General features: G+C 44.4%; 1 protein-coding gene and 1 pseudogene across 1 annotated transcript; both read right to left on the bottom strand.

Annotated features, from left to right (window-relative positions):
• Positions 1 to 4,271: 4,271 nt before the first annotated feature.
• LOC136653422 (vomeronasal type-2 receptor 26-like) lies at positions 4,272 to 6,667 on the bottom strand. Its single transcript, XM_066630320.1, has 2 exons — positions 6,334 to 6,667; positions 4,272 to 5,173 (listed from the first exon to the last, which is right to left on the bottom strand). The coding sequence occupies exons 1-2, from the start codon at positions 6,665 to 6,667 to the stop codon at positions 4,272 to 4,274; spliced, it is 1,236 nt and encodes a 411-aa protein (XP_066486417.1).
• A 9,880-nt stretch (positions 6,668 to 16,547) lies between these two features.
• Positions 16,548 to 25,640, bottom strand: LOC136653421 (vomeronasal type-2 receptor 26-like; annotated as a pseudogene).
• Positions 25,641 to 26,647: the final 1,007 nt, after the last annotated feature.

The raw sequence follows: 26,647 nt of genomic DNA, 5'->3' as shown, positions 1-26,647 counted from the left end.
GATACAAATATTTTAAGTAAATAAATATACCCAGATGCTTGATCTCATATATTTACACGTTATGCTCCAGGCCAATCAGTAGATTTCATTCATTAAGTAACTATAATCAAGAAAACTCTATTGATATTGATGTACATGAATAAGGGGAAATTTGTGAGCAGAGTGAAGATTTGAACTTATGCGTTGCCAGGATGGTGATATTGGTGGTGTGGCTTCTGGAAGTTCTTCCTCACAGTGTATGCAAGGCTCACATTGGCAAACTCTTAGTCCATGATCTGAAATACGACCAACTCATGGTATCATCCAAATGAACCCATGTTCTTTACCATACACTAGGAATTCCCAAAGTGTGAGTTGTGATACCTTAGGGCAGTATGGCACATGTACTCAGATTCTCCCATCTTAGATCTTGCAAAATCTTGCAAAAATCTTGTGAGATTTCATGCCACCATCTTGGATCTCATGAAATCTTGCCATTTTTGGCCACTGCCATCTTGGAAGATTTCATGAGATCCAAGATGGCAGCACCTGGCTGAGCCAGGAAGAAGCAACTGCCGGGACATTGTGACCCAGTTAAATTTGGGAACCACTACCCTGGACAGTCAAAAATTCAGTACCTCCAATGGCACCTGATAGAACAAGAGATGCACCCTGACTATGGGGGAATGAAGATTACCAGCATATTGCACTTGAAGTGCAGAAATGTTTGCCTATTTCTTAAGCATTTTAGAAAAGGATGAAACAATTGATCACATTATAAGTTGGTGCAGCAAAATCACACAGAGCTATTACAAAAATCACCACAATAAATTCACAGTAAATGATCCACTGGAACATGTGTAAGTTTCTTGCACCTCCATTGTCACCCCAGAATGGATTAGCATAGATGCTATACTGCATTCAGCCACTAGATGGGTGAAAAATGAAATCTAATGGAATGAAATTATTTAACAGTGAAAAGGTAGGAAATGGGATCTTGGGACTTTTTTCCCCCTTGTTACAAGGCATTTAAAGGTGAAACCCAGTAAGGAAAAAAATTTAAGATTTTGAGCAATACCAGAGCAGAAGGGAGAAGAGATTATTTCTGGTCAAGGCCTGCTTAATGACATCAATTTCCGCTTAATTCCCGCTTAGTGACATCACTTCCAGCCGTCAGCAGGAATCATGAATGCTGTTCGGCCCACTGTATGAAAAGTTTGACACCCCTGCTCTAGGGTCTATCATTGAATAAAGGTAGATTACCATTTTTCCAACCTGATATGGGATGGAATGATTTAAGGGAAAGCTGACATTTTGGCAAATAGTTGACGAAGGACTTTGCATAGCAAAAGAAAGGAAAAGATGACTCCCCATCCTTTCATGGCTCAGAAGAGAGAGAGAGAGAGAGAGAGAGAGAGAGAGAGAGAGAGAGAGAGAGAGAGAGAGAGAGAGAGATCGATCTGCATACATCCACAGGGAAACATTCTCTTGTTGGCAACCTTCAGACTCGAAAGACTATGGTATCGCGCTCTGAAATGTGGTTCTGGAACAGTGTCTAGTGTGGCTGAAAAGGCCAATCCGGGAGTGACAATCCCTTCCACACCGGGAGCAAGTGCAGTCTGTCCCTGGTCTATCTCGTTGGCTATGGGCCTTCCTTCTTTGCCTCTTAGCCTCAGACTGTTGGCCAAGTGTCTCTTCACTTGGCAATACTGGATTTTTTATGAAATAAAAGACAAAACAATTTTAAATTTTTAAATTATTAATTTAATTTAATTAATTTAATTTAATTTAATTTATTTAATTAATTATTTAATTTATTTAATTAATTTAAATTTAATTTTAATTTTAATTTTAATTTAAATGAACAATTTTAAATTAATAAAATTTATAAAATTTTATTTTATAAAATAAAAAATAAAACAGCAATACTGGATTTTTTATAAAAACTACTGACTTCAGGGAAGGTTTGATTGGCTTGGGACAGTTGACATCATGAGCAGGGATGATGGAATAACTTTCCTGCATGGATGCCAGACACAGGGGAGGGCACCAGGATGCTGTCTTGTGTGCTCCCTGAAGCATTTGGTGGGCCACTGTGAGATACAGGAAGCTGGACTAGATGGGCCTTTGGGCTGATCCAGTGGGGCTGTTCTTACGTTCTTATGATCTGCTGCTTAAAATTGCCCTAAAATGAAGCTATCTACCGCATGGGGGACAACGTGTAGGCTTTATGCATGTCTTTCAAAATTCATTGCTGCAAAGAAAGAAAAGGAAGTGAAGTTTCTCTCTAAAAATATGTTGATTAGCAGCCCAGTCCTATGATAATTGTGCCAATGCAGTGATGTCAGCATGGTTTAAGCTGCGTCCTTTGGGGGAACTGAGCAGTCTGGCGGTCTTCTTGAGGTAAGAGAACATTTGTTCCTTACCCCAAGAGAAAGCCCCAGCAGTGGGTCTATTCAGACATGCACCTACTAAGTCCTACACAAGTCTGAGTGCACCTGAGTCCGTGAATCTTACTCAGGAAGTGAGATAGGATAAGGAATGTGTAAACACTGCCAATCCTGCCCCATACTGGACCCGATCCACCCCATCATCACCTTTCTGCCAAGTTACACCCCCTCCCCTCCCTCCCCTCCACAGCCTCCACCAAGTGTGTGGGTTGCCTTACACTAGCCCACTGGGGCCAGGGCAAGCTGTGCCACTAGCACTCGAAAATCAAATACTGTCACAAAGTACTTCAGAGTACTTTTGAAACAGCAGGCATGCTCTTCCAGTGCAGGAAGAGCATTGGATTGTGCAGTAACTATTCCAAATGCATACTTAGTTTAGAAACAAATTGGGAAACTTTTTGGAGACCCTTATAAAGTAGCTTTAGAGAGAGAAACTCTCACAAGTATTTGGCTGCACACACAGAAAGAGCTCCACGTGTCAAACTACAGCATAGGACACAAGTACTGAAGTGCTTCAGTCTTTTCTTCTTGTTAGTTTTTCTCTGTTGTTCAGCTCAGGCCTCGGCACAATGATGTAACACTTGGGGGAAAACCCCAAATGCAACCCAGCAGCCCAGCACTGGAGGCCAAGATAGAGAAGATCTCCACAGCTACCATGTACTTCCCCTTGGTGTTCAGGTAGGCTGGGAGAAAGGACAGCCAAACACTGCAAAAGATCAACATGCTGAAAGTGATGAGCTTGGCTTCATTGAAACTGTCAGGTAGTTTCCTGATAAGGAAAGCCACAGTGAAAGTGACAATGGCCAGGAAACTCATATAGCCCAAGACACAGTAAAACATTGTTATGGCATCTTCTCCCCATGATCACCTCCCCCAGTTGAAAGGCCAGAGCAGGAGAGCAGCAAAACAGAGCAGGAGAGCAGCTAAAGGAGTCCATTGCTGAACTCCTTTTAGGGTCTGTGGGAGGGCAAGGAGGTCATGTTCATGGTTAACGATCAAAACACAGATTACACTGATCAAGCTCATATTCTCAAGAAGGCCATCTTTCCATGCAACACCATCTTTCCATTTCTACTTAAGACCCCAGGCTATTATTTGTGTCCCCTTGCTGTAGGCCATTCAAGGCCCATGTGCCCCTTGCTGTCAAGAGATGAGAAAATTTATGCTGAGCCATGACAAACATGTTCTCTTCATCAACTCCCCCTCCGCCCAAAACAAAACTCCCTGGCCCTGGGTTTGGGCCCCTGGTTTAGAACAATGATTTTCATGGAGGCGGTGATAAATGTGATATTTTCCTCCGTGTTGGTTTACTGGTTAGAATTTCCCTACTCATTCTGCTGCCCACCACATTGGGGTGTATGTACAAGTGCCAATGTATATTTTTTTCAGTAGTGTTCCCAGAGGGGGGCACAGTGCTAAGTTCTTCAGGGCACCTCAATGAGCCATGGAAATTGCTCCTCTCCCTTTCCTTTGGAGCCATTCCAGGCAGCCAGAGCAGAGGTGCAGCTTACCCGGCGCATTGAAGCACACTGCAAAACTTACTGCTGTGCCCCCCCATCTGGGAATTCTACTTTATGTTTTAAGAATCTCTTGTAAGGGAAGTTTCTATTACTGCTTAATCCTATGCATGTGTACTCAGAATTAAGTACCTTTATAGCCAATGGGGCTTACTCCCAGGTAAGTGTGGATAGGCTTGCAGGCTCAGTGGTTTTTAAAGGAATATTAATTAATAGAGCATATTGGAGATGTTTGAGGAAGATCTATATGGACTGTATATAGACATATTCTATGTAAATTGATTTCAAACCGTAGATGCCAAATTGTAGCACAAGTGGAAATGCTTCAGTCTTTTCTTCTTGTTAGTTGTTCCTTGTTGTTCAGCTGAGGCCTCAACATAATGATGTAACATTTGGGGGAAAAGATGCAACCCAGCAGCCCAGCACTGGAGGCCAAGATAGAGAAGATCTCCACAGCGACCATGTGCTTCCCTTTCGTGCTCAGGTAGGCTGGGAGAAAGGACAGCCAAACACAGCAAAAGATCAACATGCTGAAAGTGATGAGCTTGGCTTCATTGAAACTGTCAGGTAGTTTCCTGGCAAGGAAAGCCACAGTGAAGCTGACAATGGCCAGGAAACTCATATAGCCCAAGACACAGTAAAACATTGTTATGGACCCTTCATTACATCCCAGTACCATTTCCTGAAGCACCGAGTGCTTGTCAGTGTCAGGGGAAGGAGGAGAAGTTGCCAGCCACCAAATACAAATGCCTGTTTGAATAAGAGAGCAGGAAAGAACGATGGAGGTGGCCAGTCTTGTCCCCACCCACTTCCTCATCCTGCTTCCTGGCTTGGTGGCCATGAAAGCCAGAACCACCGTTGTGGTCTTTGCCAGCACGCAAGAAACAGCCACTGAGAAGATGATGCCAAAAGCAGCTTGTCGGAGGAGACACGTCACTTTTGTGGGCTGTCCAATGAAAAGCAATGAAGAGAGGAAGCAGAGCAGGAGGGAGATGAGGAGAGTGTAGGTGAGGTTGAGGTTGTTGGCTTTGACAATGGGAGTGTCGTGGTGCTTCCTAAATGTTCTGAGCACCAGAGCTGTGATGAAAGAAAGCAAAAGAGCAAAGAAGGCCAAACCGATCCCCAAAGGTTCCTCATAAGACAGGCAGGCCAGAGTCTTGGGAATACACACGTTTCGTTTTTCGCTTGGATAGTTTTCCTCTGTGCATTTCTGACAGTCATCCATGTCTAAAAAGGAAAGGAGGTGGTCTTGTTCATCCCAATTAATCAAATATCTCAGCAACATGCCATAATTCTTCCCCTCAGGCTGAAGAAGGCCCGAAAGAGCAACAGAGACCAGCACAGGCCTGAGATGACTGTTGTTGCTGTGCCCCCCACCTTCCCAGGGTTGACCTGAGATCTGCGTTCCTTGAAAGCCTCTGCCAATGGACCCATGGAGACCCAACAGAGCAGGTCAGCCTGTGCAGAGGGTTGGGGAGAGGCAGGGAGGTGATTCGATGAGGCAGGGGTGGGCTGAATGGGGAAATGGGCTCCCATATTAGGTGGTGATGAGGCAGTAAGGTGGGCAGATCAGGCTGGGAGGGGGTCAGAATGGTGACATTGGTGGTATATGTCTAATCCTGCCCCTCTTCCTAGGCCTGCTCTGCCATCCTGGATCAGTGTGGACTTGCACCAGCTATTGAACTGGCACAGGTCTGAGTTGATCCATAGCGATTGCTGGGTCTTACCTTAGAGCAAGGGGACAAATGTCCCCTTACCTCGAGGAGACCTGTAGCAGCCAAAAATCTCTTGTGGGATAATGGCACTGTATTGCCGCAGAGTGGAAGAAAAAGAGGTGGAAAAAATAACAAAGATTTATGAGTCGAAATTGAGAGGCTGTGGCAGAAGAAGGCCAAAGTGATCCCATTGGTGGTTGGCGCCCTCAGTGCTATTCCAAAACACCTGGAAGAGCACTGAACAGCATCAGGGTCACAGAAATTGCTATCCGCCAATTACAAAATACAGCTTTAATGGGAACAGCTTACATTTTGCAACAACAGCAAAATAGGATAAAAACCAGGCATCCCAGGTCCTTGGGCAGGATTGGATGTCTGGATAAAACAAAACAGTTGGCAACACCTCTCTGACTATGCGAAAATCTATAATAATTTATTTCTATTCAGACACTGAATGGACCTAACTTCTGCATTTTCCTGATTTGAAAGGAATATTCCACTGAGTTGTAGCTAGAGGTGGGAGAAAACGGTTTTATTTTTTCACAGATTTCATTGTTTTCCAAAGGTAGAAGTGCAGAAGGTGGTGTTACGTGTTTTTATTTAGTTATCACCATTTTCTCCCACCTTTAATAACAGCCAGTCCATGATACCTCTGTGCAGTCTGTTTCTTACCCTTCTGATGTGAAACCTTCCCTTCTGGACATGGGATGCACTCATAGCAGCAAAATGGTTCTCCTTCCTTCACTTTTTTACTAAAACCAGGAGAGCAGCTCTTGCTACATACAGAAAGGGGTTGTACCTGTAAATCATAAATGAAGGAAGAAATGGATAAGCATGCAAAATTGAATTTGGAATCCTTAAACGTATGGGGCCTTTCCATATGTTCTAACAGCCCAATCCTGAACTGCCCGGAGCGTGGGGCTGCTATAGCACTGAAAATGGCTACCACGGCACCCAGCATGCCGCAGGCAGCCGCTGCCGCCTCCTCGGGAGAAGGGGCTTTCATCCCCTTCTCCCTGAGTAAAGGAAGTAGTCCAGCAATGGGGCTACCTGATTCTACAGCAGCTCAGGATCCAGTGGAGCTGAGCTCCACTGGTCTCACCCTCCTCCCGCCCCACTGCCTCCCCCAGAAAAACCTCCTCCTGCCCTCTCCTCAAGCTCCCCCACCTCCCCCTTACCCCGAAACGCCTCCTCCTTGCCTCCCCCAGCACCAGCTTTCCACTAGTCCTAGCCTAGTGCCAACTGGTGCTGAGCTAGCTCTGGCACTGGGCCAGTGTTAAGCCTCGCAAACATTTGCGAAAGTGCGTGCTCGCGGTAAGCTGGCATGCAGAGCTGAGGATTGGGCTGTAAAACATCAGCAATAGAGGAGTGGACTCACTTGATATGTTAGAAGCATTGCAACTTTTCTTTATCAAAACACTGAAGGTGGTACAGCTTATTATCTCCTTTCTACTTGAGTTGTAGGAAAATATGTGAATTCACTCATTCATGGTATGATCCAAGCTTTCTAAAACTATTCAGGGGTGGGGTGGGTTATCCATTTATGGGACTAAGGTCAATTTAGCACTCACTTTTTATAGGAATTACTACTCTGTTAAGAAATATCATTTTGGTATAATGTCATATAGAAATGTCACATTCTAAAGCAGCATTTCCCAAACTGTGGGTCATGGACTTTTGACAAGTTCCCAACTTGGCCCATCCTTGACATCAGAGGGTTGATACGACACCATCATATTCAGTTTTTCCACTCCCTTCATTGTCTGACACTTGTAACACGCAGGTCAAAACTGAAACAGTAACATCAATTCACATGTGTGCTTCAAGTGGACACAACCAGCATGTGCAGAGAATGGATGCATAAGAGCAGTGGCCATGCATTCTAAGCAACTTCTCGTTTGGCCGTAGGAGTGGAGTTAGGTTGAATATTAAAGAACATCATATCTGTACTTGGGTAGGTTCACAACAATAGTGATTTAATAACATAGGGTTCAATCCTATCCAACTTCCCAGCACCAGTGCAGCCACAATGCAGCCCTGAGGTCAGGAAAAAAATATTCCCATATCTTGAGGAAGCCTCTGTGACTGCCTCCCCACCAAAGGATGCGGTTCATGCTCCATTAGCACAGCTACAGCGGTCCTGGAAAATTGGATAGGATTGGGCCCATAGTATTTTAACTCCTCTCATTTTTTTTTCCTGAATTAATGAATTAAGGAGCCCAGTAAGCAAGGCAAAAGCTTGTTTCTTCAATACAAAAACTCTGCTTTTTCCATTTGAAATTTATAAGGGGTCCAGTTGATTGAAACTCAAAGTTTTCTTAAGGCACTGCCAACGATAGGACCCTACCTGGTTAAACCATCTGTGCCAAGTCATGGCATCCTTGTCGATGGTGAATATTTGACCTGGAGAGGCCTGGGGATCCATCCTCCCTACTTTCACTCTATGAATGGATTGGTTAGAGGAGACAATCCAGTTGATAATATCAAATCCAGCACTTAACTCTCCATTCTGGTCAAGTGAAACTTTTTCCCCAGCACTGTTGTTAAATGAAACCATTCTCAGAAACTAGATGAAAAAAGGAAAAGTCAAGAGCAGGGTTCTCCAAAGTTGTCATATGACGGCCACTTCATATATTTTATACATTTTCTAGGGCTGAAAAAATTCAGTTTTATATAGGGGGAGACAAGTGACACACAGCACACTGTCACTGCCTGATTTGTTGTGGAAATCCAGTTTCTTATTTACACATGTGCAAAAATGATGTATCTCCCCACCAACCAATTTGTTTTATCAGCAGGGGTAAAATTTAACATTGAATAATTATGGTTTGGAAGTCTTAAAACAGAGATTTTCAAGCAGTGTGCCGTGGTCCACTGGTGTGCCACGAATGGTCTGCTGGTGTGCCGTGGGAATTTGGCAGAGGGTGGATGTGGCCCTCAGGTCGCAGTTTGGAGACCCTTGTTCAAGAGTGTAGAAAGACCACAGTTGGATGTTTGAAATGACCCTGCTAACTGGTCAAAGAGGCCCTTTTAAAGTGGTGTTGTCTTATATTTAGTAAGGGAAAAAGCAACCTCTTTTCCCTCGCTTGGCATCTTTCACAGTGGCTGTTACTGATGTCTCTTCTGTAATTTTTCTTAAGGCAGTGAGTCTTTTGGGGACAGGGAACCATGGATTATTTTACTATGTAAACCACTTTGTGACTATTCTTGTTGAAAAGTGATATACAAGTATTCTTAATAATGATATTAGAATGATTTATGCATTTATTTTACTTACATCACTTTTGTCTACAGGAAAAAAGTGTATATTTTGGGATACACACTATCCCAAATATTTGGGATACATTTGGGATCCCAAATCCCAAATTTGGGATACGCCCTGTCATCCCAGTATATTTGGGATACACACTGTTCAATCGTGCTATGACTTTCCTAGTTAATTCGAATGATCTCTGATCAGATTTAGGAGTTGGCCAAGATTCATGGAAGAAATGCTTATTCTTCACGACCCAGCGGATGCAAGAGAGAAAACGGATTCACTGAACAATGTATCGCTCATATTGGAAGTTCACAGAGAAGACGGAGGAAAGTTGACACAGATATTCAAATATGTCTCTTCTGACATTTCTGTGTGTGGGAGTGGTTTGGACCAACATGGTAAACTGAACGAAGGAAGAATTCAGCAAGATGGTTTAGTTCCAGATGAGGCCTAATGTAAAAGTTTAATAAAAATAAAAATTTAAAAATGAGGAGGCAGTGTCTCTTACTTGCCACAACTGCTGATTTTGAGGCTTCCGCTCACTTCCATCCACCAGTGATCTATGCAGGGGTCCAGATGAGGACATGGCATGTAAAGCACGGGCCACAGCATGGACAGCATTGTAGACACTGTAGCTGTGTCCAAGCATGCCCATTTCAAAGAAAGGTCCCGGAAGGCTTCTGAGCTTCTCCTCCCCTGTGCAGATATCTTCATTCACTGTGCCTTGGTCTGAATCTGGGAATACACAGTCAAATGCGCTTTGCCAGAAACTTCTGATAAAGCCATCTCCATTGGTGCTGGATGGGTTTCTACTCTGAAGAAACTGGCGAAATCCTGGTGGGTCACTGGTGTGAATTGTGAAGGATATCGCACCATGGAACATTTCTGCATCCCATGTCCTTTGATAGGTATATGATATGAGCTCTATCTGGGCTGTCATTATCAACACTTTACCCTTTGCTGTATTCATGATCTGTTCCTGTTGTGATACAAATGGGAACCATCTCATCACCGCCATGGAATAAGATTCCCCATAGACAACCATTACATTGGCATTAGTGTCCATGATTTTATCGTGTATTTTTGCTCCGTGTTGGAACTTCTCATTCATTTCAGGGACAAAAGTAACATGGGGCATTCTTTCTGTGAAGGCCACACAGATTCCACTTTTGGAAAGCATTGGAACCACCATTTGCACAAATCTTTCTCCATTTTCATTATCAATAGTAACGAGCCCAATCCATGTCCAACTGAAGAGCAGAAGTAAGGAGACAATTCCTGAGTATTGAATATCTCCCTTGGGGACCATCTCATAGAAGGGAATTCCTGGTGTTTTATCACCCATTATTGGAGCAGGGCCGTAGGTAAACTAATGATAGATGGCAAGGTGGGGGAAGAAAGAAAAGAAAATAATAGTAATATGTATATAGGTTTTTCAAGTGTTCAAAACATTTCACATAAAACATGTGTCAGCAAATCCTTCATCAACTCTGTTCTGAAAGTGATTTTGAGTACTTCCATGTAACAGACAAGCATCTGATGCTGAGACAACAGCGGCTTCCCAGAAATTACTTTGTGGGTTCTGGGCTTAGTGTTTCACTTGGCTCAGAACCTCCATTCCTTAACCACTGCCCTACTCTCAGGGACAGCACAAATGCTACCGGATGTCATATTGGGTCATAAGAACATAAGAACAGCCCCACTGTATCAGGCCATAGGCCCATCTAGTCCAGCTTCCTGTATCTCACAACGGCCCACCAAATGCCCCAGGGAGCACACCAGATAACAAGAGACCTCATCCTAGTGCCCTCCCTTGCATCTGACATAGCCCATTTCTAAAATCAGGAGGTTGCACATGCACATCATGGCTTGTAACCTGTAATGGATTTTTCCTCCAGAAACTTGTCCAATCCCCTTTTAAAGGCATCCAGGCCAGATGCCGTCATCACATCCTGTGGCAAGGAGTTCCACAGACCAACCACACTTCTGTTGTTATGTAACAAAAACAAAAACAAACAAACAAAACAAAAAACCCCAAACCCTTAACATTCACCTTTCATGTTGTTGTTAAAACTGGAAGTGAGGGACTTCCAGGCTTGACGACAAAGAGCAAGGAGCAAGTAAGGTTGGAAACTAGCCGCTTCCTGTGCAAAGCAGATCACAGTGACTTGCTTCAGTGGCGGTTATAGGGCATATCAATGGTGGCAGACTCGGGGCAAAAGACATCCTAAACCTGCCCTCTGCTTCTCCGGTTTCTCCTTCTCAAGTTTCTTTATTCGAAAGATCTTTCCTTCTGTCTTTCAAAACCTGGAATCGTGACTCTCAAAGTGACTTACAGTCACTTACAATAAGTTGAACTTAAGGGATAAAACTGTAACACTTCTCGTTGATGTTCCAGGATTGGCACGCTTCTATCTGCATAGCATGGTAGCAAAGCTAGCCCAGTAATTATTAACCAGTAACAAAGAGCCAAAGTGAAGCAAAAACTCTTAGCATGATGGAGCATGAAAATGCTGAATGGGATGATTATGTGGCTGTGAGCTGCGCTATTGCAGAGAAGCTTGACTTCCTCAACACCATGGCTCCCCACAAGAATAAAATTCTGAATTCCCAGCCTTTCCCCCCTCCCAGTGCATACAAATGGGGGGCCCTGCACCCTGGGTGCTAAGCTGCAGGGGGGTGACAGAGGCCTCTCCCAATTTTTAAAATCTTGGTATTTTTGAATAATACCATCATGTCATATATCATTTGATGCATAATTTCATGCAGAATGCAAAGAAAAAAACTTTGTGGAAATATTTCTGTTCTATCAAAAGTATAGCCAAAAAACCAGAAAAAGAAAACACAACTGCCTTAAGTAACAAGAAGTGTGTTACACTGGGATTACCACTGGGAAGAAATAGCTTATTGCAAGCATTCCAGAAAACCACATGTATTCTTCATAAATGTATGTATGTTTTGCCTTTCTTCTATATTACAACAAAACCGCTTTTGTATGTATGATAGACCACAAACCCAACGCATACTATCTTGATGGACATTCCTTCCCTGTTTTGTTTTTGTTTATGATCTCTAATGTTCGCTACATATGTGAAACATATTATATTCAAATTTAATAAAGTAAAATGTTCCCTGTTTGTGCTTCTTCTCTGGCCATTATTGTTATTTATTTCATATCGTAACTATTACTGAAAATAATTTTATCATGGGGGCTGCCAAAAATTTATGGGCCATGGGTGCCAAATGACCTTTATACGTCATTGCCCGCTTCCCATTCTGTTGCTGCAATTCCCATCTTCAAACCACAAAATGAAATCCGGAACGAAAAAGAAATTATGGATGAAGCGTTCGGTTCTCAGACGCCATAACCAGAGATGACTATATCCTACCTGTGGAATTTTATAGATATCTAAGATAGTTGCCACATAACGGGAGATTTGGGAGTCCAGTCCCCCAATGACTGCTATCAGCTTATGCTGGATGTTGCACCTGTAGTTGGGAACAAAGCTCTCCAAGGAAGACAGAAGGAGCATCGTGACATGATAGGTCCATTGTTCATGGAAATAGCTGTCATAGATGTGGAAGCCCAAAGTGAGATTAGGTAAGATCTGTGGATTTTCATTGATCTCCTTTACAGCAAATGCCAAGGCCAGAATGTGCTGGTAATTCTTAGTTACTATACTAGAATAAGAGATGCATTCTTCATTAGAAAGATATTCCACAACATAGTCTACAGGCAGCGCAATCCTAACCTGTGCTGGAACAGGCAGGCTGATGGGCTTGCGCTGTATCCAGCACAAGTTTTGGGCTGGCTGTGGCTCAGCCCAAGGCAAGGGGTAATAATTTCCCTTACTCTGGGTAGAGCTGCAGCAGCCCCAATTGGTCTACTTGGATCTGTGCCACCTGAAGAGGTGGCGCAAGTTTGAGCAGCACAGAGCTGCCCTGAACTAACCGGGAACAGGGTTAGGATCAGGCATAAATGATGGTTCCTGGCCCTGCCTCCCGCTCCCTGCCCGCCTGCCCACAGGCCCACCTGCCACCTGCACTCCTGCGCTCCTAAACACCTCCCTGCTTCCTCCCCACCTCCTGCCCACCCTCCCCACACACCTTCCATACTCCCGCACCAGCCTGGAAAGGTAGGCACAAACGTACCAAGCCTGGGGCCTGCGCTGGCTCAGGGAATCCGGCACACATCTTTGCGCTGGCCTCCCTGACTCACAAGTTGGCGCAAGCATGACTTACTGGCATGTTTGTGACAGTCCCACTTTATACCAGCAGCCGGGCACCTGAAGAAACTCAGCATTTTGCCCCCCTCTCCAGAAATGCCAGTGAGACGCACAAACACATGCATGCGCAAGAAATAAGGGAGATGAAACCCAGGATTAAAAAAAAAATGATTCTGCTGCATGACACTGCTGTTAAAAAAAATTGTGGCTTCTTCCTGAGACCTGCTGTACACAAAGCTGCATTTTGCAGTTCTCTGGAAGAGACAGTATTCACTGAGCATTCTTTGAAGCCTGAAATTTTGTCTCTGAGAATTGACGAGGAAGCGTGCTGCATTCTTTCTAGATCTGGAAAACCTGAAGCAAAGTGAAGCCTATGAGGGGAAGGGCCCGATCCTGTCCAACTTTCCAGCACTGATGCTGCCATGTCAGTGGGGTGTACACTGCATCCTGCAGTGGGGGGCAGTCACTGAGGCCTCCACAAGGTAAGGAAACATTTATTCTCTTACCTTGGGACTGCATTGCTGCTACATTGCCACTGGAAAGTTGCAAAGGATTGGGCTCGAGCACATGTCAGAGAAAGAAGCAGAAGATGAGGAGAATAACCATGGGGGAACATGATGAGACAAAGTAATATGTTTTAGTTTTATCTTCCTGTGCTGAATCGACCAATTCCACTCTTTCCTTTCATTCTATTAATTTTCTCTGCCAGTGAGCCGGTGTTCTGAGGCCTTTGATCTTTCAAGTGATTAAATGAATGAATGAAGAAAAGCCAGTAACTCCCTACGTAAGATCTTCAAGTACTGCTGGTGAGGGTTCTTCAGTGAAGTCTATTGAATCAGAAAAAATGAAGGATTGGGAAGCAATGCCTCCAATGATGAGATTTCCCTTCTGATGATACTTGTGAAGTGGTGGGTGTGGATCACAGACTCGGCATTTACCACTGTGAATCTTCCGTGCCTTGTGAGAAATGAATACGAGGAACAGCACCACAAATGCCAACATCCTAAGCACAGATGTAAATCTTCACTGTACCTCAGATTTCCTTACGTTTATGTACTAGATTGGATATCTGTGATTAAGAGCCTGACTTAAATAGTACTTTTGTCTCCTAATCTGCCTGAACGCTGAAATATATTATCTAAAGCATCCAATATCAGACGAATGTAGCTTTGCCTCTTTGTAGTTCCTGGCGTGGCTCTGAATGGCTCACAGCTTTTGCTATTAGTTTTTCTAGTGCCCACTAAAATGCCATACAGACTTCTTACAAGCTGCTTACTTAATGACAGTCCTTTAGATAATTACACAGGAAGGTAGTTTTCACCTGTTAGTAATTAAACAGGAAGGTATTCCATGTGGAACTATGGTTGCCAACCCTTTGACTTTGGCCTGGGGTCACAGAAATCAGAGAATTTAACAACATATTGGAAGAAAAAATCTATAGGAATCAGTGGCATAGTGTACTTCTGAGCAGAGATGGGCAAATATAGCGTGGCTTGACTTGAATCGAGTCACGAGTCTCTGCCCCCTTTAACATGACTTGAAAAGGAGAGTCCTAACAGGCAGACTTTCTGAGTTACCCAGAGTGTTTTGGGGACTCTAAAAATCTTGAGTTCCGAGTCTTTCTGTAAAAAAAAGACAGCCACGGGGGAAAAAAGGAGCTGCTGCCAGGGTGTGTGTATGTCGTAGTTCTCTTTAAACACTCTGATGCCCCCACCCCATTTGTAGCAACTGTTACCCTGCACATGCCCAATCTCGTCTGATCTCAGAAGCTAAGCAGGGCCAGTTAGTTAGTTAGTACTTGGTTAGTACTAACTGTACTGGTACTGGTTAGTTAGTTAGTTAGTACTGGTTAGTACTTGGATGGGAGACCGCCTGGGAATACCGGGTGCTGCAGGCTTACACCATAGTCTTTCGAGACTGAAGGTTGCCAACCACCATTTGTAAACCAGGTGGGAGGGGTTGGAATGGACTGTGTGAGAGCAGGGACAGAAGGAGCGAGGAGGGTCACGAGCAGCAGCTGGGAAACTTACCAGTATGACCCATTTCTTTGCAGCTCCTCTCCCATTGTGGCTGGTCATTCAATGAATCTGCTGGAGCCACGTCATTTCTCCTGGATGGCTAGGAACTGCTCCCCCCCCCTCAATGCTAAGGATTATTGGTTCCCTCAGAGATGGACAAGAAAGCCCACTCCCATCTCCCCCCCTCCTCCTCAATGCTAAACCAAAATTTTAACCCTTCCCTGCCTCCTGGTTGGAACCTCCCTGCTGCTTGCTGGGTCTGAATGAATGAAACCCTATGAGGCTTTTCACGCTGCAAGAAAAGTAAGCAAGCAGACAAATAATTTGCTTTACTTTACTTTAATTATTTTTAATTATTCAGTTTAATTATAGCCTGCCTATCTAGAGAAAATGGCACAATTTCAGTGCTTGCTATGGGCAATTTCAGTGCTTGCTGCATTCTCAGGAAAGCGGTTCCTGTTTAATGATGTCACTTCCAGTCATGATACCACTTCCAGATTAATGACATCACCTCCAGTGATGGGTCCCAGGCAGATTGTCATTCTAAAAAGTGGGTCCCAGTGATAAATGTTTGAGAACCACAGTTTTAGGCAATTTGCACAGGTTCAGGTTTGTAATTTGAGCAAATTTACACAATTCACAAATTTACACAAATTCCAGGTGGCCACAACCCACAATTTGAGAACTCCTACTAAATATGGTAATAATAGAAGAGAATTCTCAAAATATTCTGCAGCATATTGCACACGCACACGCACACACACAGAGAGAGAGAGAGAGAGAGAGAGAGAGAGAGAGAGAGAGAGAGGATAGCAGAGTGTGAAATGCCAGGGCCGGGGTTTGGGCACTCCTGGTTTAGAAGAATGATTTTCATGCAGACGGTGATAAATGTGATATTTTCCTCCATGTTGGTTTACTGGTTAGAATTTCCCTACTCATTCTGCTGCCTGCCACATTGGGGGTGTATGTACAAGTGCCAATGTATATTTTTTTCAGTAGTGTTCCCAGAGGGGGGCACAGTGCTAAGTTCTTCAGGGCACCTCAATGAGCCATGGAAATTGCTCCTCTCCCTTTCCTTTGGAGCCATTCCAGGCAGCCAGAGCAAAGCAGAGGTGCAGCTTACACGGCGCATTGAAGCACACTGCAAAACCTGCATCAATCCTATGCATGTCTACTCAGAATTAAGTACCTTTATAGCCAATGGGGCTTACTCCCAGGTAAGTGTGGATAGGATTGCAGGTTCAGTGATTTTAAAAGGAATATTTTATTAATAGAGCATATTGGAGATGTTTGAGGAAGATCTATATGGACTGTATATAGACATATTCTATGTAAATGGATTTCAAACCGTAGATGCCAAATTGTAGCACAAATGGAAATGCTTCAGTCTTTTCTTCTTGTTAGTTGTTTCTTGTTGTTCAGCTCAGGCTTCAGCACAATGATGTAACATTTGGGGAAAAAGATGCAGCCCAGCAGCCCAGCACTGGAGGCCAAGATAGAGAAGATCTCCACAGCGACCATGTACTTCCCTTTCGTGCTCAGGTAGGCTGGGAGAAAGGACAGCCAAACACTGCAAAAGATCAACATGCTGAAAGTGATGAGCTTGGCTTCATTGAAACTGTCAGGTAGTTTTCTGGCAAGGAAAGCCACAGTGAAGCTGACAATGGCCAGGAAACCCATATAGCCCAAGACACAGTAAAACATTGTTATGGACCCTTCATTACATCCCAGTACCATTTCCTGAAGCACCGAAGTCAGTGTCTGGGAAAGGAGGAGACAGTGTCAGTGTCTGGGAAAGGAGGAGAAGTTGCCAGCCACAAAATACAAATGCCTGTTTGAATAAGAGAGCAGGAAAGAACAATGGAGATGGCCAGTCTGGTCCCCACCCACTTCCTCATTCTGCTTCCGGGCTTGGTGGCCATGAAAGCCAGAACCACCATGATGGTCTTTGCCAGCACACAAGAAACAGCCACTGAGAAGATGATGCCAAAAGCAGCTTGTCGGAGGAGACACGTCACTTTTGTGGGATGTCCAATGAAGAGCAATGAAGAGAGGAAGCAGAGCAGTAGGGAGATGAGGAGGGTGTAGGTGAGGTTGCGGTTGTTGGCTTTGACAATGGGAGTGTCATGGTGCTTCCTAAATGTTCTGAGCACCAGAGCTGTGATGAAAGAAAGCAAAAGAGCAAAGAAGGCCAAACCGATCCCCAAAGGTTCCTCATAAGACAGGCAGACCAGAGTCTTGGGAATACACACGTTTTGTTTTTCGCTTGGATAGTTTTCCTCTGTGCATTTCTGACAGTCATCCATGTCTAAAAAAGGAAAGGAGATGGTTTTGTTCATCCCAATATTTCTAATATCTCAGCAATGTGACAAAAAAGGGAAATCAAGGACCAGGTAACATCTGAATAAAGAAAGATCTGCTTGTAGCCATGCTGGTAGGCCCCAGTGTCAGACCTCAGCTGTATCCAACTTTAATTAGTGCATACCAAGCCTGGGAGAACTGTGGAGGAGGTTGCTTCACAGGGCCCTCTGATATCATACCAAGCTATCAAGTGGGCTCCAAGGCCAGCTTGATTTACAACAGGGTTCAGCTGTGAGTGTCTCGGGATGGGAGGGGGGATTCCACCATGAGTAAGGAGGCTTGTGGCACGTTCACCCCTAGAATGTTCAGCTGGCACCGAGTTCTGATTGCTGGATGGGTCAGGAGACCTATAAAGATGAGGGAGGGAAGCTTATGTTTGGGCTGACTTTGTCTCTGGCTGAGGGGGCCTGAGATCCTTGACCATCTAGGCAGGAGTGACCCCAACTTGACTGCAGCAAGATGGGTTAGATCGGATTTTGGAATGCTAAGACTTTGGTGAGTGATAGTTAGAGTTAGGAGGTAGATGTTATTGTTTTATTAGACTGAGTGTTGTATTGTATTTCTGTACTCTTTGCCTACATTTCTAAATTTTAGACGTATGCAGTGCTGTCTGTATAATCCTGCTTAAAACATTTATTCAATAAAACATTATTACAACTGACTGGATTATTGGGATTGGAAGATAGCACAGGGACTGGTTGTGGGAGGCAATCCAGTGTGACCGGGGTGGACCCTGGAGATCCTGTACGGGAGCCTACTCCTTTTGTCAAGCTGAGCCCAAGGGCTATCAGGTTATCCTGGCTATCAGGAGTGGAAGCTCTGCGGTTTAGGAGCTATTTGGCAATCGGTCTTGGAGAGATCTGCGGGTACTCAGTGACCATAAGGGTTTATGGCCACTTGATCACCCTGAGGGCAATAAAAAGATTACCCGGCAATAAAGCTGATTTCTTTCACAAGCAACATGCCATAATTCTTCCCCTCAGGCTGAAGAAGGCGAGAAAGAGCAAGAGAGACCAGCACAGGCCTGAGATGACTGTTGTTGCTGTGCCCCCCACCTTCCCAGGGTTGACCTGAGATCTGCGTTCCTTGAAAGCCTCTGCCAATGGACCCATGGAGACCCAACAGAGCAGGTCAGCCCGTGCAGAGGGTTGGGGAGAGGCAGGAAGGTGATTCGATGAGGCAGGGGTGGGCTGAATGGGGAAATGGGCTCCCATATTAGGTGGTGATGAGGCAGTAAGGTGGGCAGATCAGGCTGGGAGGGGGTCAGAATGGTGACATTGGTGGTATATGTCTAATCCTGCCCCTCTTCCTAGGCCTGCTCTGCCATCCTGGATCAGTGTGGACTTGCACCAGCTATTGAACTGGCACAGGTCTGAGTTGATCCATAGCGATTGCTGGGTCTTACCTTAGAGCAAGGGGACAAATGTCCCCTTACCTCGAGGAGACCTCTAGCAGTCAAAAATCTCTTGTGGGATAATGGCATTATCTTGCTGCAAGAGGTTCTAGTTAGGATCGGACTGAAAAACTCATAGCATAAAACCCCTGCACACATCAGCAATAGAATGAGACTCACAATAAAAAACCGAGTGGCATAAAACACCATAAAGACTTAAAACAAATGCGGCATCCATAAATAATACAAATAGCATAGCTTCAAAAGCACATTAAAATGGCAAGCAAAACTCTTGCTGAAAAGTTGTTTTTTAGGACCCTGCCCCCTCCACCTTCTCCTAAGCACATAAGCCTATTGCCATAGGGAAGGGTATAGCTTGGTGGGTTGACGCGGTGTGTTGCCTTGCACTGAGAGACCAGATCCACTGCTCACCACCAGCTTCTTCTAACTAGGGCTTACGGGTTGCCTAACTTCTGCATTTTCCTGATTTGAAAGGAATATTCCACTGAGTTGTAGCTAGAGGTGGGAGAAAACGGTTTTATTTTTTCACAGATTTCATTGTTTTCCAAAGGAAGAAGTGCAGAAGGTGGTGTTACGTGTTTTTATTTCGTTATCACCATTTTCTTCCACCTCTAATTCTAGCCAGTCCATAATACCTCTGTGCAGTCTGTTTCTTACCCTTCTGATGTGAAACCTTCCCTTCTGGACATGGGATGCACTCATAGCAGCAAAATGGTTCTCCTTCCTTCACTTTTTTACTAAAACCAGGAGAGCAGCTCTTGCTACACACAGAAAGGGGTTGTACCTGTGAATCATAAATGAAGGAAGAAATGGATAAGCATGCAAAATTGAATTTGGAATCCTTAAACGTATGGGGCCTTTCCATATGTTCTAGCAGCCCAATCCTGAACTGCCCGGAGCGTGGGGCTGCTACAGCACTGTAAAGGGCTACCACGGCACCCAGCATGCCCCAGGCAGCCGCTGCCGCCTCCTCGGGAGAAGGGGACTTTCATCCCCTTCCCCCTGAGTAAAGGAAGTAGCCCAGCAATGGGGCTACCTGATTCTACGGCAGCTCAGGATCCAGTGGAGCTGCCGTAGTCCCACCCTCCTCCTGCCCCCACTGCCTCCCCCAGAAAAACCTCCTCCTGCCCTCTCCTCAAGCTCCCCCACCTCGCCCTTACCCCGAAACGCCTCCTCCTTGCCTCCCCCCAGCACCGGCTTTCCACTAGTCCTAGCCTAGCGCCAACTGGTGCTGAGCTAGCTCTGGCACTGGGCCAGTGTTAAGCCTCGCAAAGGTTTGCGAAAGTGCGTGCTCGCGGTAAGCTGGCGTGCAGAGCTGTGGATTGGGCTGCAAAACATCAGCAATAGAGGAGTGGACTCAGTGGGGAACACTTGATATGTTAGAAGCAACTTTTCTTTCTCAAAACACTGAAGGTGGTACAGCTTATTATCTCCTTTCTACTTGAGTTGTAGGAAAATATGTGAATTCACTCATTCATGGTATGATCCAAGCTTTCTAAAACCATTCAGGGGTGGGGTGGGTTATCCATTTATGGGGCCAAGGTCAATTTAGCACTCACTTTTCATAGGAATTACTACTCTGTTAAGAAATATCATTTTGGTATAATGTCATATAGAAATGTCACGTTCTAAAGCAGCATTTCCCAAACTGTGGGTCATGGACTTTTGACAAGTTCCCAACTTGGCCCACCCTTGACATCAGAGGGTTGATACGACACCATCATATTCAGTTTTTCCACTCCCTTCATTGTCTGACACTTGTAACACGCAGGTCAAGACTGAAACAGTAACATCAATTCACATGTGTGCTTCAAGTGGACACAACCAGCATGTGCAGAGAATGGATGCATAAGAGCAGTGGCCATGCATTCTAAGCAACATCTCGTTTGGCCGTAGGAGTGGAGTTAGGTTGAATATTAAAGAACATCATATCTGTACTTGGGTAGGTTCACAACAATAGTGATTTAATAACATAGGGTCCAATCCTATCCAACTTCCCAGCACCAGTGCAGCCACAATGCAGCCCTGAGGTCAGGGAAAAAATATTCCCATATCTTGAGGAGGCCTCTGTGACTGCCTCCCCACCAAAGGATGCAGTTCCCGCTCCATTAGCACAGCTACAGCGGTCCTGGAAAATTGGATAGGATTGAGCCCATAGTATTTTAACTCCTCTCATTTCTTTTTCCTGAATTAATGAATTAAGGAGCCCAGTAAGCAAGGCAAAAGCTTGTTTCTTCAATACAAAAACTCTGCTTTTTCCATTTGAAATTTATAAGGGGTCCAGTTGATTGAAACTCAAAGTTTTCTTAAGGCACTGCCATATAGGACCCTACCTGGTTAAACCATCTGTGCCAAGTCATGGCATCCTTGTCGATGGTGAATATTTGACCTGGAGAGGCCTGGGGATCCATCCTCCCTACTTTCACTCTATGAATGGATTGGTTAGAGGAGACAATCCAGTTGATAATATCAAATCCAGCACTTAACTCTCCATTCTGGTCAAGTGAAACTTTTTCCCCAGCACTGTTGTTAAATGAAACCGTTCTCAGAAACTAGATGAAAAAAGGAAAAATCAAGAGCAGGGTTTGCCAGAATTTTCAGTATGACGGCCACTTCATATATTTTACACGTTTTCTAGGGCTGAAAAAATTCAGTTTTATATAGGGGGAGACAAGTGACACACAGCACACTGTCACTGCCTGATCTGTTGTGGAAATCCAGTTTCTTATTTACACATGTGCAAAAAAGATGTATCTCCCCACCAACCAATTTGTTTTATCAGCAGGGGTAAGATTTAACATTGAATAATTATGGTTTGGAAGTCTTAAAACAGAGATTTTCAAGCAGTGTGCCGTGGTCCACTGGTGTGCCAAGAATGGTCTGCTGGTGTGCCGTGGGAATTTGGCAGAGGGTGGATGTGGCCCTCAAGTCGTAGTTTGGAGACCCTTGTTCAAGAGTGTAGAAAGACCACAGTTGGATGTTTGAAATGACCCTGCTAACTGGTCAAAGAGGCCCTTTTAAAGTGGCGTTGTCTTATATTTAGTAAGGGAAAAAGCAACCTCTTTTCCCTCGCTTGGCATCTTTCACAGTGGCTGTTACTGATGTCTCTTCTGTAATTTTTCTTAAGGTGGTGAGTCTTTTGGGGACAGGGAACCATGGATTGATTTATTTTACTATGTAAACCACTTTGTGACTATTCTTGTTGAAAAGTGATATACAAGCATTCTTAATAATGATGATTAGAATGATTTTATGCATTTATTTTACTTACATCACTTTTGTCTACAGGAATGTATATTTGGGATACACACTGTTCAATCCTGCTATGACTTTCCTAGTTAACTCCAATGATCTACAGAATGATCTCTGATCAGATTTTGGAGTTGGCCAAGATTCATGGAAGAAATGCTTATTCTTCACGACCCAGCGGATGCAAGAGAGAAAACGGATTCACTGAACAATGTATCGCTCATATTGGAAGTTCACAGAGAAGACGGAGGAAAGTTGACACAGATATTCAAATATGTCTCTTCTGACATTTCTGTGTGTGGGAGTGGTTTGGACCAACATGGTAAACTGAACGAAGGAAGAATTCAGCAAGATGGTTTAGTTCCAGATGAGGCCTAATGTAAAAGTTTAATAAAAATAAAAATTTAAAAATGAGGAGGCAGTGTCTCTTACTTGCCACAACTGCTGATTTTGAGGCTTCCGCTCCCTTCCATCCACCAGTGATCTATGCAGGGGTCCAGATGAGGACATGGCATGTAAAGCACGGGCCACAGCATGGACAGCATTGTAGACACTGTAGCTGTGTCCAAGCATGCCCATTTCAAAGAAAGGTCCCGGAAGACTCTCCAGCTTCTCCTGCCCTGTGCAAATCCCTTCATTCACTGTAACCAGGTCTGGATTTGGGAAGACACAGTCGAACGCGTTTTGCCAGAAACTTCTGATAAAGCCATCTCCATTGGTGCTGGATGGGTTTCTGCTCTGAAGAAACTGGCGAAATCCTGGTGGGTCACTGGTGTGAATTGTGAAGGATATCGCACCATGGAATATTTCTGCATCCCATGTCCTTTGATAGGTAAATGATAAGAGCTCTATCTGGGCTGTCATTATCAACACTTTACCCTTTGCTGTATTCGTCATCTGTTCCTGTTGTGATACAAATGGGAACCATCTCAACACTGCCATGGAATAAGATTCCCCATAGACAACCATTACATTGGCATTAGTGTCCACGATTTTATCGTGTATTTTTGCTCCGTGTTGGAACTTGTCATTCATTTCAGGGATAAAAACATTTTTAGGCAGTCTTTCTATGAGGGCAAAACAGATGCCTCTCTGAGAAAACATGGGCACCACTTTTTGCACAAATCTTTCTCCATCATCATTGTCCACTGTCAGGAGCCCAATCCATGTCCAGCTGAAATGGAGAAGTAAAGAGAGAATACCTTCATACTGAATCTGTCTCTTGGGGACCATCTCATAGAAGGGAAGTCCTGGTGTTTTATCACCCATCATTGGAGCAGGGCCGTAGGTAAACTAATGATAGATGGCAAGGTGGGGGAAGAAAGAAAATAATAGTAGCATGTATATAGGTTTTTCAAGTATTCAAAACATTTCACATAAAACATGTGTCAGCAATTCCTTCATCAACTCTGTTCTGAAAGTGATTTTGAGTACTTCCATGATACAGACAAGCATCTGATGCTGAGACAACAGCGGCTTCTCAGAAATTACTTTGTGGGTTCTGGGCTTAGTGTTGCACTTGGCTCAGAACCTCCATTCCTTAACCATTGCCCTGCTCTCAGGGACAGCACAAATGCTACCGGATGTCATATTGGGTCATAAAAACATAAGAACAGCCCCACTGGATCAGGCGAAAGGCCCATCTAGTCTAGCTTCCTATATCTCAAAGCGGCCCACCAAATGCCCCAGGGAGCACACCAGATAACAAGAGACCTGCATTATGGGGCCCTCCCTTGCATCTGGCATAGCCCATTTCTAAAATCAGGAGGTTGCACGTACACATCATGGCTTTTAACCCGTAATGGATTTTTCCTCCAGAAACTTGTCCAATCCCATTTTAAAGGCATCCAGGCCAGATGCTATCACCACATCCTGTGGCAAGGAGTTCCACAGACCAACCACACTTCTGTTGCTATGTAACAAAAACAAAAACAAACAAACAAAACAAAAAACCCAAACCCTTAACATTCACCTTTCATGTTGTTGTTAAAACTGGAAGTGAGGGACTTCCAGGCTTGACGACAATGAGCAAGGAGCAAGTAAGGTTGGAAATTAGCCGCTTCCTGTGCAAAGCAGATCATAGTGACTTGCTTCAGTGGCGGTTATAGGGCATATCAATGGTGGCAGACTCGGGGCAAAAGACATCCTAAACCTGCCCTCTGCTTCTCCGGTTTCTCCTTGTCAAGTTTCTTTATTTGAAAGATCTTTCCCTCTGTCTTTCAAAACCTGGAATCGTGACTCTCAAAGTGACTTACAGTCACTTACAATAAGTTGAACTTAAGGGATAAAACTGTAACACTTCTAGTTGATGTTCCAGGATTGGCATGCTTCTATCTGCATAGCATGGTAGCAAAGCTAGCCCAGTAATTATTAACCAGTAACAAAGAGCCAAAGTGAAGCAAAATCTCTTAGCACGATGGAGCATGAAAGTGCTGAATGGGATGATTATGTGGCTGTGAGCTGCGCTATTGCAGAGAAGCTTGACTTCCTCAACACCATGGCTACCCACAAGAATAAAATTCTGAATTCCCAGCCTTTCCCCCCTCCCAGTGCATACAAATGGGGGGCCCTGCATCCTGGGTGCTAAGCTGCAGGGGGGTGACAGAGGCCTCTCCCAATTTTTAAAATCTTGGTATTTTTGAATAATACCATCATGTCATATATCATTTGATGCATAATTTCATGCAGAATGCAAAGAAAAAAACTTTGTGGAAATATTTCTGTTCTATCAAAAGTATAGCCAAAAAACCAGAAAAAGAAAACACAACTGCCTTAAGTAACAAGAAGTGTGTTACACTGGGATTACCACTGGGAAGAAATAGCTTATTGCAAGCATTCCAGAAAACCACATGTATTCTTCATAAATGTATGTATGTTTTGCCTTTCTTCTATATTACAACAAAACCGCTTTTGTATGTATGATAGACCACAAACCCAACGAATACTATCTTGATGGACATTCCTTCCCTGTTTTGTTTTTGTTTATGACCTCTAATGTTCGCTACATATGTGAAACATATTATATTCAAATTTAATAAAGTAAAATGTTCCCTGTTTGTGCTTCTTCTCTGGCCATTATTGTTATTTATTTCATATCGTAACTATTACTGAAAATAATTTTATCATGGGGGCTGCCAAAAATTTATGGGCCATGGGTGCCAAATGACCTTTATACGTCATTGCCCGCTTCCCATTCTGTTGCTGCAATTCCCATCTTCAAACCACAAAATGAAATCCGGAACGAAAAAGAAAGTATGGATGAAGCGTTCGGTTCTCAGATGCCATAACCAGAGATGACTATATCCTACCTGTGGAATTTTATAGATATCTAAGATAGTTGCCACATAACGGGAGATTTGGGAGTCCAGTCCCCCAATGACTGCTATCAGCTTATGCTGGATGTTGCACCTGTAGTTGGGGACAAAGCTCTCCAAGGAAGACAGAAGGAGCATCGTGACATGATAGGTCCATTGTTCATGGAAATAGCTGTCATAGATGTGGAAGCCCAAAGTGAGATTAGGTAAGATCTGTGGATTTTCATTGATCTCCTTTACAGCAAATGCCAAGGCCAGAATGTGCTGGTAATTCTTAGTTACTATACTAGAATAAGAGATGCATTCTTCATTAGAAAGATATTCCAAAACAAAGTCTACAGGCAGCGCAATCCTAACCTGCGCTGGAACAGGCAGGCTGATGGGCTTGCGCTGTATCCAGCCCAAGTTTTGGGCTGGCTGTGGCTCAGCCCAAGGCAAGGGGTAATAATTTCCCTTACTCTGGGTAGAGCTGCAGCAGCCCCAATTGGTCTACTTGGATCTGTGCCACCTGAAGAGGTGGCGCAAGTTTGAGCAGCACAGAGCTGCCCTGAACTAACCGGGAACAGGGTTAGGATCAGGCATAAATGATGGTTCCTGGCCCTGCCTCCCGCTCCCTGCCCGCCTGCCCACAGGCCCACCTGCCACCTGCACTCCTGCGCTCCTAAACACCTCCCTGCCTCCTCCCCACCTCCTGCCCACCCTCCCCACACACCTTCCATACTCCCGCACCAGCCTGGAAAGGTAGGCACAAACGTACCAAGCCTGGGGCCTGCACTGGCTCAGGGAATCCGGCACACATCCCTGCGCTGGCCTCCCTGACTCACAAGTTGGCGCAAGCATGACTTACTGGCATGTTTGTGACAGTCCCACTTTATACCAGCAGCCGGGCACCTGAAGAAACTCAGCATTTTGCCCCCCTCTCCAGAAATGCCAGTGAGACGCACAAACACATGCATGCATGCGCAAGAAATAAGGGAGATGAAACCCAGCATTAAAAAAAAAAATGATTCTGCTGCATGACACTGCTGTTAAAAAAAATTGTGGCTTCTTCCTGAGACCTGCTGTACACAAAGCTGCATTTTGCAGTTCTCTGGAAGAGACAGTATTCACTGAGCATTCTTTGAAGCCTGAAATTTTGTCTCTGA

Source organism: Tiliqua scincoides, chromosome 5 (assembly GCF_035046505.1).
Source record: "Tiliqua scincoides isolate rTilSci1 chromosome 5, rTilSci1.hap2, whole genome shotgun sequence".
Lineage (NCBI taxonomy): Eukaryota > Metazoa > Chordata > Lepidosauria > Squamata > Scincidae > Tiliqua > Tiliqua scincoides.
This window is presented reverse-complemented; position numbering and strand designations above follow the sequence as displayed.